The 14,723-nt window shown below is 40.6% G+C and overlaps 1 protein-coding gene across 2 annotated transcripts; it reads right to left on the bottom strand.

The window, feature by feature from the left end:
* Positions 1-292: 292 nt before the first annotated feature.
* On the bottom strand, positions 293-13,753 carry LOC106587399 (transcription factor E2F4). Of its 2 annotated transcripts, none has more exons than XM_014175754.2 (10): positions 13,502-13,753; positions 12,645-13,061; positions 9,663-9,772; positions 9,414-9,575; positions 9,075-9,183; positions 8,716-8,977; positions 8,413-8,538; positions 2,366-2,413; positions 2,150-2,194; positions 293-2,067 (listed from the first exon to the last, which is right to left on the bottom strand). In XM_014175754.2, exons 2-10 carry the CDS (start codon positions 12,786-12,788, stop codon positions 1,952-1,954), a joined length of 1,122 nt encoding a protein of 373 aa, XP_014031229.1. In that variant the 5' UTR covers positions 12,789-13,061; positions 13,502-13,753; the 3' UTR covers positions 293-1,951. The 2 variants fall into 2 exon arrangements, with proteins under 2 accessions (XP_014031229.1, XP_014031230.1); XM_014175755.2 differs by having other exon boundaries at positions 2,190-2,194.
* Positions 13,754-14,723: the final 970 nt, after the last annotated feature.

Below are 14,723 nucleotides of genomic sequence, written 5' to 3'. Positions count from 1 at the left end.
AAATGTATGGACCAAAAGTACATTATTTTCTTTAAGAATGTAGTCAAGTAAAAGTTGTAAAAAAAAACTACTTAAATTGTACTATAAATCATTTTTACACCACTGTAAAACTCTAAAGTTGTATCCTTGACTCACTCTAAATTGCCTCAGCCTGTTTGAAAGCTACTGTCCACTTAACAGCCACATACAGCCATTCCAACCACATAACATAATACTATGCTTCTCATGGTGTCAACTAAGTAGACAAAAGTGTGTCTGTTGTGTGATGTAATAAAAGACAAAATTCCAAAGATTTTATATATTCTTTTTCATTCATATTGGTAATCAGGAATGACTGCCCATTCTTAAAATGAATATCCTCTGAGCCTCATTTAGCATATAAAAACATATAGGCAAGTTTACTCAGTAGATTTGTGGCTACATGCCGAGTTTGTTTGCACATAGGATAACAAAGACGGGTGTGAGTGTCAATCTGCAACTTACACATTGCAGAATTGAAAGAGATAAGGGATATACTAATTGTAACCCCCTATAATATAGAAAAATTAACACATTTATGTATAGAACCAATATATCACCTGTAGAATAGTTTAGCATATCTATTTAAATTTCTCTCACAATAATTTTGCTTATTTCCTGCTGTCCCATTTCACAGACACTGACCAAAAATATACGGCCCCGAACAGATAGGCCGGGGTGACAAAAATTCCCAGGGCCGATTTCTGGTTCCAGTTCGCCCCGATGTGAAATCATGAATTTACTCATCAGAACATGAGCAGGTTACAAACAGCAATATGCAATACAACCAAACAATACAAATGATACAGAAGATTTTACACTAAACTTGAAAAATATTCAGTTCTGAACTTCCTGAACGAACACATATCATAGTTGAATCTGGATTCGGATGTAAAAAAAAAAAAACAGAGACAAAAAAATGTGTGTACCGTACTGTTCCTTGAAAGTGTCAGTTCACTATAAAAATACACCAAAATAAAGAGCATTTTACAATAGAAATCAGTGTTGAGACTTGTGAGAAATACAACAACAAATGTGCTCCACATGTACACAGACTTAGAGGGAGAAACAGACAAGATATAAAATGCACCAGCAACTGAAGAGAACTGGAAGCCTCATCAATAGTATCAATAGATTAGGACTGGTAACGGCTTTTAATGGATTTACATGTTGTCAGTATATTGTGGCTGGTCTTGTGTGCCTGACTCATAGGAGAGACTAGGTTGCGGCAGGTGAGGGAGCTGATCTTCTCTTCCCGCTGTGACTCTAGCACCACTATGTGGGCAATGGAGTAGCTGCACTCCTCACATGCAGAGCTCATTGACCGTAGACAAACAATGAAGCTCCTCACAGCACCTATCCCTCCCTACCCTTAGTCACCATGTAGATCTGAAAGGATCAAATAAGTCTGCGATATGGCAATAGCTCTACCTTGCCCTCTAAAAAACTAGATGGAATTGTCTTATTGCTTACTATCCAACAGTTTCAGATGTACATAAGTGCCAAGGTGTCAGATGATTTTGCCTTGAGCATCCCATTAATTTACTATCCTTCCCTCAACCCAAGCCATCTTTACTCACTCCAAATGGATCACAACTCAACTTCTAAAAACACATCCACTGCCACTTCAGTAGCAGATACAAAAATACATTACATGACATCATTAAAGCTTATAAGCCAGTAGGGGATGGCTGCTCTCCAGGATAAGTTGCATCATCTCCCTGTTCAGACATCAACGAAGAGGACGTGACAAAAATAAAGAGTATGAAAATTATCAAAAACTGTTTGTTTATCAATTCAGCTTATATTACAAGACTCCAAAAATAGACCACTTCATCGGTTAGTTAGTACTCAAAGAATTGTTTAAAAACTGTTCTTGGCTTTCTTAAAAAAAAAGGCCTCTTCATGTGAGCCTTGTGGCAAGGTTCAGAGGTCAAAGGTTGAGGACGGGGACGTCAAAGAGGTCGCAGAGGCCCTCACTCTCATCCAGGTTATAGATGTAGTCATGGTCACCCGGGGGGGGAGAGAGGCGGAGGAGTGGAGAAAACACTGGTAGAGGGATATAAACATAACTGGAATCATCAAGTCAAAGTACAGGGGGTTTATAACACAATCCGTTTTAGACTCTTACCTTCTGACGCCATAAGTTCCTCTAGTAGATCTGCACTCACCATCTCTACACACACACACACACACACAAAGAGGTGAGAGAGTGTCTGCTATACACAAAGTCACAATTTATCATTAACTTCAATTTCCTGAAATGCAAAGCAAGGGTCTGTTTGGATACATTTAAATCAAGTTTAAGACATGATACACATGCACACACAAGAGTCACACGCAGTACCTTTAGCAGAGTCAAACATGTCAGAAAAGTATTTGGGGAAATCCAGCACTGAAAAACACAAGGCACAATATAGACACCATACAAGTACATTAGAGGTTGTTTTTATAAGGTAGAGCCAATTTACACACTGTTTTCCTGTGTATGTTCATTAAACAACCAAAAATTAAAACAGTTTGCGCACACACACATTTCTATAGCAGGCAGGCTTTATACACTGTTTGTTGCCACACAGATGCTTCCTGTGTTACAGTGCATTGGGCATAGCCAGGGTTTTAATGTAAAAAAAACAAAAAAACACTGTGGTCGGAAGTGTGTGCTTACTAAAACAGATAAACAATGTACGTACAGTACCAGTCAAAAGTTTGGACACACCTACTCATTAATTATTTTATTTTTTTACTATTTTCTACATTGTAGACTAGTGAAGACCAACTATGAAGTGACACATATGGAATCATGTAGTAATCAAAAAAGTTAAATCAAAATATATTTTAGATTCTTCAAAGAAGCCACCCTTTGCCTTGATGACTGCATTGCACAGTCTTGGCATTCTCTCAACCAGATTCACCTGGAATGCTTTCCCAACAGTCTTGAAGGAGTTGCCACATATGCTGAGCACTTGGTGGCTGCCTTTTCTTCACTCTGTGGTCCAACTCATCCCAAAACAGGTCATCTGAAGCAGCACTCCATCACTCTCCTTCTTGGTCAAATAGCCCTTACACAGCCTGGAGGCGTGTTGGGTCATTTCCCTGTTGAAAAACAAATCAATAGTCCCACGAAGCGAAAACCAGATGGGATGGCGTATCGCTGCAGAATCCTGTGGTAGCCATGCTGGTTAAGTTTGGCTTGAATTCTAAATAAACCACAGACAGTGTCACCAGCAAAGCACCCCCACACCATCACACAACCTCCTCCATGCTTCGGGAACCACACATGCGGAGATCATCTGTTCACCTACTCTGCGTCTCCCCAAGACACGGCGGCAGGAACCAAAAAATCTCACATTTGGACTCACCAGACCAAAGGACAGATTTCCACAGGTCTAATGTCCACTGCTCATGTTTCTTTGCCCAAGTAAGTTTCTTCTTATTGGTGTCCTTTAGTAGTGGTTTCTTTGCAGCAATTCGACCATGAAGGCCTGATTCACACAGTCTCCTCTGAACAGCTGATATAGAGATGTGTCTGTTACTTGAACTCTGAAGCATTTATTTGGGCCGAAATCTGAGGTGCAGTTAACTCTAATGACCTTATCTTTTATTTTATTTAACTAAGCAAGTTAGTTAAGAACAAATTCTTATTTACAATGACGGCCTACACCGGCCAAACCCGGATGACGCTGGGCCAATTGTGCGCCGCCCTATGGGACTCACAATCAGGGCCGGTTGTGATACAGCCTGGATTCGAACCAGGGTGTCTGTAGAGACGCCTCTAGCACTGAGATGCAGTGCTTTAGACCGCTGCGCCACTCGGAAGCCCATCTTGCAGCAGAGGTAACTCTGGGCCTTCCTTTCCTGTGACGGTCCTCATGAGAGCCAGTTTCATCATAGCGCTTGATGGTTTTTGCGACTGCACTTGAATAAACTTTCAAAGTTCTTGACATTTTCCAGATTGACTGACCTTCATGTCTTAAAGTAATGATGGACTGTCATTTCGCTTTGCTTATATGAGCTGTTCTTGCCATAATATGGACTTGGTATTTTACCAAATAGGGCTATCTTCTGTATATCACCCCTACCTCGTCACAACACAACTGATTGGCTCAAACGCATTAAGGAAAGAAATTCCACAAATTAACAAGGCACACCTGTTAATTGAAACACATTCAAGGTGACTGCCTCATGAAGCTGGTTGAGAGAATGCCAAGTGTGTGCAAAGTTGTCATCAAGACAAAGGGTGGCTACTTTGAAGAATCTCAAATATATTTTGATTTGTTTAACAGTTTTTTTGGTTATTACATGATTCCATGTGTTATTTCATAGTTTTGATGTCTTCACTAGAAAATCGTAAAAATAAAGAAAAACCCTTGAATGAAGAGGTGTGTCCAAATTTTGACTGGTACTTTAAGCACGCGCGCGTGTGTGTGTGTGTGTGTGTGTGTGTGTGTGTGTGTGTGTGTGTGTGTGTGTGTGTGTGTGTGTGTGTAAGAGAGAGACCATTGGAATGCTAGCCCAGTGCCAAGGTTTATCTGCCTCCATCACATTGCTGCTTATGGTTGGGCGGTCAACCTTTGTCCTATCGTGATTAAGTACCCATAAAACATTGTAATGTACAATGGTATCGCCCCCTATTGGCCAACCCAACAATTGTACGGTTTAAAAATTTTTTTTTATAAAAGACTGCTAAAAAAGGACAAAATATATATTGACAAAATATATCTTGGAGCCAACTCTTTTTCCGTAGTGTATTCTTCTCAGTTGGATCTGTGGCACGAAAGAGGTGTGTGCCGCTATTAGGTCTGGGCGACATTGCCACAAAATCATCTCTCGATTCTTTCAAACCTATGGGCAATTCACAATATATACCTTGATTTTTTTTTTTAAGTTCACTAAATAAGCTTTGTTGTACAATTAAAAGAGCAAATACACTGCATTTCAACCAGTCAGCAATAATCTAATGGATTCAGGTCTTATGAAATTATACCAAGGCTAAAAATACACCTTCCACAACCATACAACCCAATATTAACTTAATCTAAATAATTTAACCTGCTTTTTTGCAATAATCACTGATCTGGCTTTCAAGTCAGTTTATGAAAATTGCCTTTTTGTTACAAATTTTACCAGAACCATGCATAATGTACATTCACTAATAATGACTAACTTCTTGTAGCAGGCATTAACCTCTTGAGGATACCGTAGGATAGGGGGCGCCACAGCGCATTTTGAAAAGAAATCTTTCCCATTTTCAACGGCCTACTAATCAAACTCAGAAGCTAGGGCATGCATATACTTATTATATATGGATAGAAAACACTCTAAAGTTTCTAAAACTGTTTGAATGGTGTCTGTGAGTATAACAGAACTCAAATGGCAGTCAAAACCCCGAGACCGATTGAAACAGGAAGTGGAATTCTGAATTGTGGACTCGACTTCTCATCTTTCCTTATTAATCACACCGTTAACAATGGTTCAGTGAGCACTTCCTATTGCTTCCACTAGATGTCGCCAGTCCTTTCACAGTGGTTTGAGCCTTATAGAGTCAAAACTCAGTGAATGACACGAGTTTGAAATTGGTCACAGGGGATGGGCCATCACCATTATGACGCCGGCGGCCATGTCTGCCCCCACCTTTGGATACGGTTTTAAAGGCCATGACATCATCCCCCTCGAATCTTATTGGCTCTCTTGGTGTTACAGGCCCTGAAGATTTATTTTATACAACGTTTGACATGTTTGAACGAACCTACATGCGGGAGCATTGCATTTTATTCTGAACTTCAGCCCTGCGCTTGGAGAGAGCCATAGGACGCGCTACCAACATCAGGCTAATGGAACGTGAAGTATGGACTTTTTGACCGAAAATACATCTGTTGTGGACCTGGGATGCTTTCTGATGAAGACAACTAAAGGTAGGCGATTATTGACAATATTATACAAGATAAGATGTGACATGCGATTCTTTCCAAGATGGCGCCGAGCTCTGTATATTAGCTAATTTTCCGAGTATCGCATCTCCTTTTATCGCAAAGTGTGATTACCCAGTAAAGTTAATTTAAAATCTGGTATGACGGGTGTTCTCAAGAGATATTCATCTATAAATGTTAGATTGACAATATACATTTAAAAAATCGTTATAGGATAGTAATTTAGGGAAATGTAGCATTGTTTACCGGGACGCTTTTGAGGGGAAATTATGTAGTGAACCTCAGACAGAGATGTAAAATGCTGTTTTTATATATAAATATGACCTTTATTGAACAAAAGAATGCATGCATTGTATAACATGATGTCCTAGGGGTGCCATCTGATGAAGTTTGTAAAAGGTTAGTGCTGCATTTAGCTGTTTTTTGATTATATGTGATGCAAGTGGTTGGTCGGAAAATGGCTATGAAGCTGCTTTTTACGATGGACTCATCTAATATAATCTAATGATTTGCTTTTCCTGTAAAACCTTTTTGAAATCGGACGACGTGGGTCGATTCAGGAGAGGTGTATCTATAAAAAAAAAATATATATATTTTTTTTTTAATTATGATTTTTTTTTTATGCTAATTGGCGATATGATTTTTCGCTGGATTTTGATCCCGGTGACGGGATGAGACGCTGAAGAACATTTACACAGGTCTCAAACAAATTAGACTGCTAGCAGAAAATTCTGCTAGCTGTACGTGGTACCACAATGCGTGCGTGACAAACTGAACATTCATTTTCCAGAACCAATGTTCATTGATACTCCTGTTTTAGTAGTGTCCGCTCTGCGAGCAATTTGAGGAGTTGAGACATAAAAAGGCTATCATTAGAAAGGTTAACTTCCACTATTACAGTAAAATAATGTCTCAATGTGTTTCAGTGTCCATATGACCCATTCTGTTGGACCAAAATTCAAATAACGAGTTGAAACCTGTTTGTCAGAGAGGAAGAAGTGATCTCTCATCTTTGTTATTCTGAGTGGCAGGGGAGGGGCTTGGTGTGTATGTGTAAATAGAGAGGAAGAGGCGGAGTGAGAGGTTTGACAAATGTTGACAAAACGTTTCTCTCGCAAAAATCTGTCCAAAATAAGCCCAATGCATTTCTATGGGCTTATTTTAGACGTAAGCTTGTCGCCTGCCTTCCCACCTTTGGGACAACGACTCCCATTGTCAGGGCAGAGACATGAGCATCTTGTCATGCATAATTAATATATATATTATAGATAGAGCCGGGACCAAAAAGACAAGCGCACATAAACACTCATAAAAAAATGATCCGCAATACAGGTATTTGGAATATCGCGCAAAAACATACATTCTAATTTATCCAATTCATTTCAAATCGCCCAGCCCTAGTCTGTGTGCCGAAGTGCAAGTGACAGTCAAGGATCCTCGCTGGCTGTGCGTCATGTGATGGGTTGTAAATTATCAAGGGCCCAGCTGCAGAGCATGCAATTCCGCTGTCCCCATAACTGGATAATTATTCAATAACTCACAAGTTTTGCCTAATCTTCCTCCCTTATTAGCCAAGGTTTCTTTCTATATGTTGTATAGGTAGGTTGGGGACTACATTGCTAATTATAGGCTATGGAAATTGGCCTACTCTACACATTTCTTTCTTAAGCTTTGCACAGCTGTAAGTTCTTTTGACTTCTCATTACATTTTTCCATATTGATATTGTTTACTCAATTTGACTTGTTGTTGCCTGTAACATATGTTATTTAAAATAAACCTGTGATAGAGAAGAATCGCCTATAGACTGCATTTGAAAGCTGCAACTTTAGGATGTTAAACACTTCATTAGAATAGCCTATTTGGTAAATAGTATTTATAATTTTAACTTCATGCTTTTGATAGGCTATTTTAATTAGTGGGATTTGGCTTTTAGCCGTTTGGCTCACAACGGAAAGAAGGAGGGTTGCATGCATTACTTTATAGAAGACTAAGCTTTGTCCAACTGTAAGGTTTGTTCAAACTACTCATTAGATTTGTCTATCTTGTTATTGTTTGTTCTACCTCTTTCATTATTACCTTAGGCCTATCATGTTTTAAGGTTTTTCAAAAACAACCTAAAACTTTGAGAATTTATCTAACGGCGTTCTAAGCTAATTGTTTGATCATGAAGTAGCACGGCGGGAGGAGAAAGCCAGCATGCATAAAAACTTAAGTCATATTCATATCAAATGGAGAGAAGAGACAACATTTGACTTTTAAAATAATTAGACACCGGAGTGTCCTCTATGAAAAATAAAATAGGCTTTGGCTTTATACAGCATCTTTCACATCACAATGTCATCACCGTCGACGCTGGCTGTCAATAATCTTCGATATCCGATACTATCGTAATATCGCCCAACCCTATTGCTGCTACCCCACAACATGCGCACACACACACAGATACATTGAATTCTAACTCACAGTCAGATGAATCGGATTTGATTGGTTCAAAGACAGTCACGTTGTTGTCCAACGAAGCAGAAGACTGGAGGGATCGGGTGTCCAATGATGGTGGTTGTGGAGCAGGTTTTTCAGTGCTGGAGGTGTCTGGTAGGTAGAGGTAGAGAGAGAGAGGTAGAGGTAGAGGGAGATAGAGGTAGAGAGAGAGAGAGAGAGAGAGAGATGGACACAGAGGTAGACATGGGACAATTCAATGATATTGTATTGAGAGTTTAGCAGACAAAACATTTTCATAGAGCATGAGAGATATAACAGTGAGGTCACCTGATGGCTTAGCTGCTGAATGTGCTTTAGGCTTGCCGGTGGCCAGACACTGGGTGGTCTCGACAAATGTGTGAGTGGGTGTGTTAGTGGTTGTGTCTGCAGAGGCTGCAGCAGACTTGGCGTTCTGCAGCATTTCCTCAGGGGGCGGGACTGGCAGCACCACAGGTGTTGCGTTAACTGGGTCCTTGTTGATGAGCAGAACATCAATGGGCCCAGCAGCACTCATCAGATGGATCTGATACTTCCTCGGACCGTTTTCAACCTAAAAGTGGAGACAAACACACACACACTTACTTTCACCCTGAGAAGACTGACAGACTGACTAGGGGGAGGAGGTGGCAGAAACAAATCCAACTTACAGCTTCAGGTATGGGCACCTCCAGCTGCGTACCAGAGGGAGCACGCACCGCCAAGAGGGTATCACCTTTGAAGCAGCTGCAGATGTCCTCATGATTAACATAGGCCAGAGTTGGTCAGAGTTAAGGTCAGACACACACCTTAACAGAGTATTATAACAGTATTAATGCTGGCAAGTGTATCCTCTGCTATTGTACAGACAAGACAGCACTGCAGCTCTTGTCTAAAAGTTTCTACTGGTGTGGACTGTGGACTGACATGGATACCTATGTAAGGTTAGGTTGGGGTAACAATTTAGATGTTGGTGTAGGTATGAGTATGTGGGTACATAGTAAGGATATGGACTATTGTGTGTGTCCTCGGTCACATTCTTGATGCTTTGTTGGACCCACACCCTCTGCTGGTCCAGCTCACTTTCCCTCATATCCAGATCTTCAAGCTCCGACTTCAGGTCAATCAGCCTGTCACCAATCTCCCTTGTGTTACAGCCTGGGCCAGCTCCCCTTAGACAGATAGTGCAATGAAATGTAAGCACATACTGTGTGCATACCTACAAACATACAAGCGCGCGAACATACACACACACTCACTTCCACTGAATACTGTTCTTTGACTTCTTCTCGATCAGGCCAATGCCCTCCAGTACATTGGTGATGTCATAGATGCGCCTCTTCTGTCTGACGGCCAGGGTGTCTGCTGCCTATAAGAGCAGGAAAAACGACATTACTCACAACACAACTGTCAAAGGTCACCATCTCTGATCAGAAGCAAAATAACTTAATGAATGATTTTAAAATGCAAGCACCCAAATGTCCCTATCTAGGCTATTTTCCTTAGTGGGATGCATATCTAGTGTGGGGTTAATAACAAATCACAAAGGTCAGAGCCTGTGAGACATATCACTGGATGGGTCATAGCCCTGATAGCCAATAATAGGAAAGGTCACAACCCTATGAGCCTATCAGAGGGGGGACTAAACAATGTGGACAATAATGACAGACCGTGACAGAGCCACCCACTGAGCGATGAGACACGGCTTGTCTCTTTTGCACACACACTCTTTCTGTGTTTTACCCTCTTATTCCTTGAAATTCTTACTGACAGTAACCTAGATAATGTAACAGTTTAACACTTAGTTTTATATTAGAGTTTACGCTTCTATTTTATTTTAGAGTGTAAATCATCATGATCACAGTGCATGTGTAATTGCCGGCTTTTGGCAAATAAAAAAATTAAAATCAGATAAAATTGTTGCTGGTCAAATTGACTGGGAGAAAAAACAATCCCATTACAAATAATACTTTTTATTCATTGATGAAAATAACAGTTGATGAAAATACATTTGACTGTCATGCTTATCGGTCTATAGGCTAAAGCTGCAATATGTAACTTTTAGAACAGACCAAATTCACATAGAAATGTAAGTTAAAGATCTGTCATTATTGAAAGCAAGTTTAAAACTTCTTAAGGCTAGGGGCACTATTTTCATGTCCGGATGAAAAGTGTGCCCAAAGTAAACTGCCTGCTACTCAGGCCCAGAAGCTTGGATATGCATATAATTGGTAGATTTGGATAGAAAACACTAAAGTTTGTCTGTGAGTATAACAGAACTCATTTGGCAGGCGAAACCCCAAGGACAAACCATCCAGGAATTTTTTTGTTGTTGAGGTGACTGTTTTCAATCGGTTTTCTATGGGAACCTAGATTTCTGTGGCACTTGGTTGCAGTTCCTATTGCTTCCACTAGATGTCAACAGTCTTTAGAAATTGGTTGATGTTTTTCTTTAGAGAAATGTAGAAGTACGGTTATTCAGAACAAGGGTCCAGCCTAGTGCTCTCTAATGTTTTGATGCGCGCTCCAGGTCACACGCTTCACGTTATTTTTATTCGGTATTGAACACAGTTTATCCAGTCTTACATTTTATCGATTATTTACGTTTTAAAATACCTAAAGTTGGATTAGGAAAGTTATTTGAAATGTTTCGACAGCGTTTACAGGTAACTTATTAGATATTTTGTAGTCATGTTGCGCGAGTTGGAACCGGTGTATTTTCTGAATCAAATGCACCAAATAAATTGACATTTTCGGGCTATAACGACAGAATTTATCGAACAAAAGGACCATTTGTGATGTTATGACTTTTGTGTCGTGCCTGGCGGGTTGAAATGTGATTTTCATGTGTTGGTATGCTGGGTGCTGTCCTCAGATAATTCACCGTAAAGCCTTTTTGAAATCTGACACTGTGGCTGGATTAACAAGAAGTTAATCTTTAAACGGATGTATAACACTTGTATGATTTATGAATTATTATTGTGAGTATTTCTGTTTTTGAATTTGGCGCACTGCTATTTCACTGGGTGTTGTTAAATCAATCCCCGCGAAGTTAAGAAGTGGTAGATCTGTTCTATGTGCGGTATTTCTATGCTTCCTGTTCTTAGTTTTGTACACCAGCTTCAAACAGCTGAAAATACAATATTTTTGATTATGGAAAACATATATCATAGCGGTTTAGATGGTAGAATGATTCTCCACACGATACTTGCTTGTTTTGTAACATAAATTGAAATAAGGCAAACAATTAGAATTTTTGCAACCAGGAAACAGGGGATTGATTTCTGCATAGTGCAGCTTCAATGTACAACATTTTGTGGAATTAAATTGGGAAGTGTGTATTTTCGTTAGTCGTCATGTAGCTTATTTATTACACGTGCACAGCATACAGAGCCCATTTTTTTACGGAATACCACTTGTCAGACAGCGCTAGAGCTGCTGCTGCAGATCCTCCGCTCGTTGCTTCTGGAGTGCCATTGCGCAACAATTCTAAATGCAATCACATGTTAAAAACGGTTTTGATGGTGATGATTATAAATAGCTACTATTGCTTTATTTCTCAACTAGTAATTGAAGCATGCCTTGCATTCGCCATTTATTGAGATACTTCGGGATTTTGGCAATGAGGCCCTTTATCTACTTCCCCAGAGTCTGATGAACTCGTGGATACCATTTTAATGTCTCTGCTTGCAGTTTGAAGGAAGTTGATAACTAGTGCTAGCACATTTGTTAACTAGCGTTACCATAAACACTGGAAGTATATTGTGTCTGCTAGCACATAGACTTCCAGTCATTGCGCTAACACTAGTTAACGTTAGCATTGGCTCGCAAAACTACCTCCAACTTCCTTCATACTGGACACAGAGACATAAAAATGTTATCCACGAGTTCATCTGACTCTGGGGAAGTAGATAAAGGGTTGTCAAAATCCCGAAGTATCCCTTTAAGCATTACACTGTTAGTCTACACCTATTTCATGTTAATTGAAATCTTCCCGGACACATTTTTCTAACGGAAACCCTGGTGTGGGTGTCTGTGTGCATGTCATATTCCACATGCATCTCCTTGGAGTTTGTTGCACATCTGTTACAACACAATGCAGCAATATCAACCAAACCACGCAGTGCTCAGACTTATATATGTTAGAAGATTAGACTTTGCGATGATACTAAAACATAAACAAACCATATCTAACAATTCTTACAGTCAGACAGTCAAAAGGGATGCAGCCCATCACTCACTACTTTGAGATCGAGCACCCCGTCCTTCGCTTCCTGCAGCAAAGTAACGAACTTCGTGGTGAGAAGTCCGAGGCTCCTCTCGTGTCTCTGAGACTGGGGAGCATCGGAACCTTCCAGCTCGGTTCGGCTCACCTCCAGCTCCATAACCAGTCTGAATCGGTTGGATGATATAGTGAATGGGAGGTTTCCCTAAATTCTGTAAAGCACTGGGCCTATGCCCACGACCGTCCTAGTCCAGTGCAACCGCAGGGATAGTTGCAACCCTGGGAAGGCTGTGCCAACTACGGGGTCAGTGGTCAGTACAGTTCGTCTCCCCGTGAGCCAGAACACAGTAAGCAGCCACCCAGCAATGAGGTCCTGTGCTCCAGCCGTTGGAGGCGGGCTGAAAGCTGGGATGGTTTCAAGCGTAGGGAGCGTCTGTAAAGTGAGGACACCACGGGAAAGTGAAACGAAAAATACACAACTACTCATTGTACCATAACCTGCTGTATGCATTACATACGGAGACTAAACTACAATAGAGTAGCTAGCTATATCTCTTAGAGTTCCTACTCCAATTTGATTTAATCAGATTGTGTAGGAGTGCAAAATACCAAGTCAGCAGTAAATGCAAGCCGTTTTCGATTAGACCTCTGCCACTGGATTGGCTTGGCAACTTTGGCCAACCACCCATAGTTACGTTAGCTAGCTACAGTAACGTTAGTTAGCACAACGTTAGGTGGCACAATAACTAGCTAGTCAGCTAGTTAACTCACCCGATTATCAGCAGACTAGCTAACGTTAGCTAGCTACAGTACAGTAAGTTACCTAGTTATCTCCTGTCACGAGCGTCCTGATGAATGCTCAGATGTACTTACCAATGAGTTGTCCTCAAAGCAACATTCCAACACTGGAATGCTATTCAAGTTGAGTTTGTTTCATCGATATATTGTAAGCAAGCTATCACGCAGGGCATTTACTTAACTAATATTCGAAAGGCAGTTTTAAAACTCCCTCCTACTGCATCTTTCATCCAACAGAACCAATGCATTTTCTTCCTGTTAACTAATGTCTCGCGTACAGCGAACTTCACGCCGAAGGATGCATGAAGCGGCGCACCAGATTTTCATCTTAGCCAATGAAATCACGTTAGTGCTAGGGAGCGTCACACATAAAAGAGTGTCATGATACTGTGCTAATGAAACTATATTGTAATGTACAGTGAGTGTACAAAACATGAAGGACACCTGCTCTTTCCATGACATAGACTGACCAGGTGAATCCAGGTGAACGCTATGATCCCTTATTGATGTCACTTGTTAAATTCACTTCAATCAGTGTAGATGAAGTGAAGGAGACTGGTTAAATACGCTTTTTTAAGCTTGGAGACAATTGAGACATGGATTGTGTGTGTGCCATTCAAAGTTTGAATGGGCAGGACAAAATATTTAAGTGCCTTTGAACAGGTTATGGTAGTAGGTGTCAGGCACACCGGTTTGTGTCAAAAACTGCAACCCTGCTGGGTTTTTCACGCTCAACAGTTTCCCGTGTGTATCAAGAATTGTCCACCACCCAAAAACACATACAGACAACTTGACACAACTGTGGTAAGCATTGGCGTCAACATGGGCCAGCATCCTTGTGGAACGCTTTTGACAACTGGCAGAGTCCATGCCCCGACGGGGGGGAGTTTTGTACACTCAGCCAGGGGCGAAAATCTGATATCAACTTTGGAAGGGGACAATTACATGACATTTTCTCAAGAGCAATTCCTGAGGGGGACACCAAAAGTAGTGCTGTAACACATAGCCTACATTGTAATATGGTAAATGTATATTGAGGAACCAAAGAAATAAGGTGTTTGCCGTACTCCTAACTACCGGTACCCAAAACTACACAACTAATCACAACAGCAATACCATTGCCTTTAACAAATCTTAGTTCAGTCACCAGTTTAAGTTGAGAGTGGGGGTATCCATGGCATTTTCCAAATATGTTCCTATTTTACAAGTCAAAAAAATTGAGAACCTTTTATAATGTTGCCAAACAAAGACTCAACAAACTTACCTGAGACTCCCTGTCTCTGCCAGTCTGTCACTG

Source organism: Salmo salar, chromosome ssa26 (assembly GCF_905237065.1).
Source record: "Salmo salar chromosome ssa26, Ssal_v3.1, whole genome shotgun sequence".
Taxonomy (NCBI): domain Eukaryota; kingdom Metazoa; phylum Chordata; class Actinopteri; order Salmoniformes; family Salmonidae; genus Salmo; species Salmo salar.
This window is presented reverse-complemented; position numbering and strand designations above follow the sequence as displayed.

Coding starts and splice junctions, on each gene's coding strand:
- LOC106587399 (XM_014175754.2), bottom strand. CDS start 12,788: ATGGAGCTGGAGGTGAGCCGAACCGAGCTGGAAGGTTCCGATGCTCCC. Junction 9,184..9,413: donor GAGGACACACACAATAGTCC/ATATCCTTACTA, acceptor ACTCTGACCAAC/TCTGGCCTATGTTAATCATG. Junction 2,068..2,149: donor GGAACTTATGGCGTCAGAAG/GTAAGAGTCTAA, acceptor TCCCTCTACCAG/TGTTTTCTCCACTCCTCCGC.